The sequence below is a fragment of the Talpa occidentalis genome, unplaced genomic scaffold, assembly GCF_014898055.3.
Source record: "Talpa occidentalis isolate TD23 unplaced genomic scaffold, MPIMG_talOcc4v2.1 talOcc4.5, whole genome shotgun sequence".
Lineage (NCBI taxonomy): Eukaryota > Metazoa > Chordata > Mammalia > Eulipotyphla > Talpidae > Talpa > Talpa occidentalis.
In genome coordinates, this window is record NW_023604861.1 from 39,253,909 (window position 1) to 39,260,417 (window position 6,509).

At 39.6% G+C, this 6,509-nt stretch overlaps 1 protein-coding gene across 1 annotated transcript; it reads right to left on the reverse strand.

Moving 5' to 3' along the window:
- On the reverse strand, window positions 1–6,509 carry KBTBD7 (kelch repeat and BTB domain containing 7). Its single transcript, XM_037526931.2, has one exon. It carries the CDS (start codon window positions 6,155–6,157, stop codon window positions 4,115–4,117), a length of 2,043 nt encoding a protein of 680 aa, XP_037382828.1. The 5' UTR covers window positions 6,158–6,509; the 3' UTR covers window positions 1–4,114.

Below are 6,509 nucleotides of genomic sequence, written 5' to 3' on the forward strand. Positions count from 1 at the left end.
TGCTATGCATCAGACATTTTTCTACAAACCACACATACACATACTACAGCTCAAAGTGATGTCATGAAGTAGGTTCTGTTTTTCTCTATTTAAGAATGATGAACTAATGAATAGGGAGAAGTTAACTTGTTTAAAGTCACTTAAATAATTGGTGATAGAGTGAGACTCTGAACATAGGCAGTCTGACTCCAGAATACATTTAAGCACAAACATCGTCATTCGTAGGTCATTTTATGGCCAGAGCACTTGTGGATTCAATTTTACATCTTTCATCAGCATAGATTATCCTGTTTCCTTTACATAACAGGAATTTATCTGTAGTTGTATTCTTTAATTAACTTTTAACTAAGGTAATATTGGGGTGTAAATTGCATTTAAAAAAAATTTGTGAAACCAATGAAATTAAAATTCCAGTCCAGTAAAGAATATTTTTGTGTTGTCTGAACATTTTCACTGTATTACAAATATATTAAACTAAAATTGTTGTTCCAACTACCTTATTTAACCTCCACATTAACCCTATTTTTATCTCACTTTACAAGATGTTAACTGATGTTCAGGGTTAATTTACGTCACACAAATACTAAGTAGCAGAACTGAATTAAGATTACTTGACAAAGTATACTATAGACTTAACCACTATGCTGCACTGCCTACAAGTTATCACTTCACTCCCAGTAAATATTCACCACTCCCAATAAAAGCGCAGAATGAAGTGTTGCTTTTAGAACTGCTATGTAATATTTTTAAAAACATTTTATTGAAATAACATTGGCTTATAACATTATATATTTTTTAAATGTACAGCATATAAAGCAACATCTGTATATACTACATTTTGTTCACCACCAAAAGTCTAGTTTCTATCTTAACTATACTTTTAAAAGATTCCTCATAGGTAGAAGCTCTTTTCCAAACCACATGTTTAACAGCTCATTATGAGATAAAGAATTCTTGCTGTGATGTCAGCAGTTTGAAACATCTGGACCATATACATGAGACCTAATATATACACAGCCTTCCTAGACAATAGTCATATCACATTTCATATACATTTGCTCATCTGACTCATCATTTTCAATCATTCATTAACATTTAGTTATTTCATGAGGAAATTTGCATTTCAGAAATGTCAGTTTTGCCTTTGTTCTATCATTAATAGTCACATCCCTTTCAGATGGTAAATGTATATTATTTCTATGACTTTATTTTAGGAACGACATTTCCCCTTACAAGCATTTGAGCAACATTCCTTGTGAAATATTTAGAACTGTTCTTGAGACATTGTCCTAAGTGTTCTTACCCTGGTGTGTGGAAGAACTTCAAAAGTGTCATAACAACCTTGAAATTATGAAAACATGAACATGCACATTTTCCTGGGGAATGGGTCATAGGCTTTCATCAGATTCTCAAGAACCAGGTATCAAAACAGAAAAAAAAGCCACTACTCAACTAGAAATAGAAAGGAAACTCTAACTTAAATTTAATTCTACACTCAAACAAGTTGTTGAGTAGTCTTTTATCCTTTTGAAAACACCAGTCATTTATCATTCGAATTTTTAAAGTACTTGAAATAACTTGGATTCTCTGAGCTTTTCAGACTACAGGCACACAGATTAAAAACAAACCAACAAATAACCAGGATCATTCTAATCTTACCAATAGTAGTACTGCTATATACATTATAGTGAGCATTTGCTAAAAGATGTGCCAACTAATTCTAAAACTAAGACAAAGGTACTTTCCTGTCAATAGGGCATTTCAACACTGCCAGTTGTGTCATTAACTGTGCAAGCAAGAGCTTTGTACATTTAGCAGAAACAGTAAATTAAGAGGTCTGAAGGTCTGGGTTATACTGCCCCTTTTATTTGTAACTAACCATGTACAAATCACTTATCTATAAAATAATGGTTAAAATCTATTCCCTATTCCCAATATATCATAAAACCAAAATCCTTCCCAAGAAAACCTCTTTTTAAAAGATATTACTACTTAGTAACTTATACTTAACTCAAGAGTTGAGAATGACAAACTAGAGAATATGTCTCATAAATTGGTTGCATACTTTAATTCTGCAGATGGATAATCTAAGATCAGCATTGGCCTGTTTCAACTATACAAAAAAAAAATTTATAAACAAAGATGTTATTGGCCAAGAAAAGTTCACCAAAAAAATAACACTATTTAAATAATTTTCTATATCAAGAGCAGTGCTTATAACATCCCTGACACTGAATGGAAAAAAGTTACTTTTAGACCAAAAAGTAAGTGTGCCTTCTAGAAGGAGCAGGCATCACCAGGGCAAGAATTTTACTGTACTAGAAATAATGTTAAACAAGAATGTCTGGTGAATTCTTCAAATGAAAATCAAAATAGCTAAGAAAACATGGTTTGTAATCTTTTTCTTCTTCCTTTTCTCTTTTTCATTCAAAATTCAGTTCCCCATCTCTGAGCACACTTCTCAGTACTAAGCCAGGGTGTAAGAAATGTCAGCATTTGATGACTATAATGATTGAATAACACAGAATAATTAGCAAGCTACTGAACAAAGCTTCAAGAAGATAACTCTAAGTGGGTACAGAAAAATTATAGACCATAAACATTTGTAAAAGTATACGATTTATCATGTGTTTATGTAGTGACAACCAAATGTATTAATGGACTCTCAAAATGTAAGCACTTATATATTCATATAAGCAACAATGTCAATTTTATGCAATTTAGTCTCTATTTCTGGACATTTCCTTTATATTATGGTGACAAACAAAAAAACCAGAAACCCAAACTGGATCATAGTTCACAAGTAACCTAGTAAAATAACCATGTATGCTGCTGCTTACTGAAATATTTTAGAGGAAGCATACCTTCACTGTTGGCCCCAATGTCATCATCCACTTATGGATGTTTTATAATTGCTCATTTTTAATACAAAAACAACTTCAAGTTGATAAACATGTACAATAACTTAAAAAACTGATAGAATCTGTCAATGCTACACAAAACAGTTCTATGCACAACTTAATGGTTTAATGTTCTCTTCTGGCACTTTAGAGTTGATAGACACAATAATTACTGATTTCAGTAAAATACTTTTAGCTTAATTATTTTCAAGACCACTATTGCCTCACAAAAACATTTAGAATAAATCTATTCTTGCTAAAGTATCCCCTAGGATAAATACCAAAAGTATACACTTAAAATAATTTTGGAAAGTATATAATCTTTTTAAGATAAGGCATGACCATGGATGAAATTTACATTACCTGGTCATATGTCCGGTGAAAAAGGATTGTTCCTCTGACTCCATGAAGCCTGTATCAGTTATAGATTAAAAATATGAACTTAAAAGAAAATTACCTGTGTGTGTATGTGGGGGGGAGGGTGGCTAGAAGATTATTTAAATAATTGGTGACACTACTAGAATGGATATTTTTATGATGGAAATATGGTCACATGTAGCAAATACGCACTTTATATTCCAAAATTAAAAGTGACATTTCTTCTAGAACATTGAAATTTACTTTCTTTGAGTTCTTAAGATCATTCTGTACATGAAAATGAAATCACTATTCAATAACCTTTACATATTTATCTCCAGGTTTTTGTTTTGTTTTTTGCAGAAGGGAAAAAAATCAAACCAAAATTTAACAAGCTATATTAACCTAGAATACTAAGACATTACATTCAAAATTTGGAAAATCTACTACCTTCATTATTCTAAAAGAAAAATACAAACCTTCAAATCCTACTAACCTTAAATCCAATTTTATAAAATTTAAGAAGTTAAATTCCTAGCATCACTAAGTAGAATTCAAAAGTTAGAGAAAACTGAGATAATGAAATAGAAACTAAAACAACTTGTAAAATAAACTTAAATGATGAAAAAAAATCCCAAGTATTCAAATCAATTATATAGTTCATCTTTGCATATTTTAATCTCAACTTTTTGCACAGTAAATTATTACATAGGCTGATTTTGTGGACTGTTTAAATTGTGTAACATTACATTAGTAATCCATTGTTACCTTTTATAAACCAAATCTGAGTCCTAAACAACTTTTTTCCTTACAATACATTCCATAGCAGTAATAAACATCTTAGTGTTTCAAAATATTTACAAAGAACCCTGCTGATGATCCTGTGCATTTAGCTGAGGTGCTACCTGTACCCAAACTTCATCATCTGAAAAAGAACTTGAGCTCCCTGACTCAGAGTCCAGCTCACTGAATCCATCTAAGTCCCATTCAGTGCTAGACTCACTCCGTGCATCATCTTCCTCAGTGATGAAACTCTGACCAGGTTCAAGGCAGGAAGGATAAACACGAGCACAGAGGCAAATGAAGCCAGAGTCAAACTGCAAAAGACCTAACATGGTACCTATATTAACCCACTGGTCTTCCCGAGTATCATATTCATACACAGTCACTCGGTTTTTTTTCCACTGTGGGGTGGTAGAAGTGATAAGCAGCAACTTTTGGCCATGGTTGACGATCTGGTAGTTGTGGGTCTCTGAGTCCAAGGGAATATTACTAATCTGCCTCCATTCTCCCCTGGCTGGGTTATAGACCTTCATGACAGGGATGTCACAGATACAATAGATCTCATCATTGAAGACACAGGCTTCCTGAAAGTCACTTCGTTTAAGAGAAGCACAGTTCAGCCACAAATTATGACTAGGATCATAGCAGAGCATGCGCTTACTGTTGACAGCATAAAGATAGTTCTGAACCACTATCAGTTCAAAAGAATAGAAGGAATGGGGTACAGGTGCCACCAGTGCCCACTGGTTCCTCTGAACACTGTAGCATTCCACTTCCTTCAATTTAACTCCAGTGATAGGGTCTCGCCCACCCAAAATGTAAATATAGCCATTGAGATATGCCACATCCATGCCTTCCCGGCACAGCAAGCGGTCTGCAAGTTGCTGCCAACTGTTCTGGGCTGGTTTATACACCCAGAGGTCTTTCCTGGGCTGGGCAGCTAGATAAATGTCATGGTCTGGAGAAATACAGACAGCTGAGGAGGTGATAGTCTTAGTGTGAGCCAAGCTGGTCAAAGGTGATGGCATTGTGTAAATATCTCCTGAGTATGGGTCATAGCAGAGAAAGGGGTCTCTAGGGTGTCCAAAGAAGATCACCATCTCCTTGGCGCACATACCCAGCCTCTGGGGTGGATTTTCTGCTGTAGATACAACAGTGCTGCTGCTGGTCTCCGGCTTTGGCACCACAGGCTTGTACAACATATCACCATACCGCAGCTGCAAGGCTCCTTCGATAAGATCAAGGCAGTACTTCTTCACAATGGTGTTGGTCAGCAGCCCTTCCAGGTAATTCCGATCCTCATTAGTGAAGTGTGTCCAGCGCACACACTTGAAGACTTCTGCAGCGCTGGGACCCCGCTCCTTGGGAGCTGCCTCCAACCACTGCACCGCCACATGACACACTGTCCGCTCACTCTCGATGTCCAGACTATCCAGGCGCAGGACAGTCAGCATCTGGGCCAGGGTCAGATCTGCCAGAGTCTCCTCCCGAATCGAACCCATGCGGCTAAGCTGCTTGAAGTTGTGGGCTATAAAGGACTGGGCCTGTGATCGCAGCTTGTGATGGTCAAAGGCATCTGCGAACTTGAGGATGGCGGTGCAGTTGGTCAGGTCCAGGCGGCGGGCTAGGAAGGAGGCACAGGCTTCCCGCACATATTCAAGCTGTAGCATGTCCGAGGCCGCATAAAGGCGCTGCACGTTGGCCTCACTCAGGGACACCCGGCCCGTGTAGCAGTAGTCCACCAGCACCTCGAAGGACTCGGCGTCCACATCGTGCATGGTCACGCTCGCCTGCTGGCTCTCATACATGCCGCCGGTGAACATGCTCTTGAAGTAGGGACACGCGGCGGCCAGCACGTTGCGGTTGCAGAAAAAAAGGCGGCCGGTGCCAGGCCCACTGCCAGGCGTGACCACCTCGATGGTCACATCGCACAGCAACCGCGCGTCGTAGAAGGACTTGAGCTGTGCCAGCAGGGCGGCCGAATGGGCCGTGTCCTTCAGTTCCTCTGGGCCAGTGAAAAACGCCGAAACCGAGGGCTTGGAAATCCTCTTGGGCCTCCGCCCACCGCGGGGACTGGCGAGACGGCGAGAGCGCGGGGCCTCTTCCCGGGACTGCATGGTGGCGATGGCGGCGGGGTGCCGGGGGAGAACAGGTGCGCGGAATGGACTCTGACTCCTCCTCTCTCCAGCGCTAAGATCGCCGCGTCCCTTCCCAGCCTCCAGCAGGGGCCGCACTAACTTCAGTCTTAGCCACGGTGTCGCCTCCTTTTATCGCGTAAACCGTGTCTGACTCACCCTTTTCAGTTCCGCGCCCTTTCTCAGCCTCAGCTCGCCCTCACAGGAACCGCTGGCTGGGGCCCAGGGAGCCGCCACTGCCGAGCCAGCGAGACCGGTAAGAGTCCGGAACCACGACTCCCACGTTGCCTTTCGCGTCGCGAGGCATGCTGGGGCCCTCCAGACTCGTGGCTAT

Bases quoted from the DNA above. Each gene is read 5' to 3' on its own strand.
- KBTBD7 (XM_037526931.2), bottom strand. From the start codon at position 6,157: ATGCAGTCCCGGGAAGAGGCCCCGCGCTCTCGCCGTCTCGCCAGTCCC.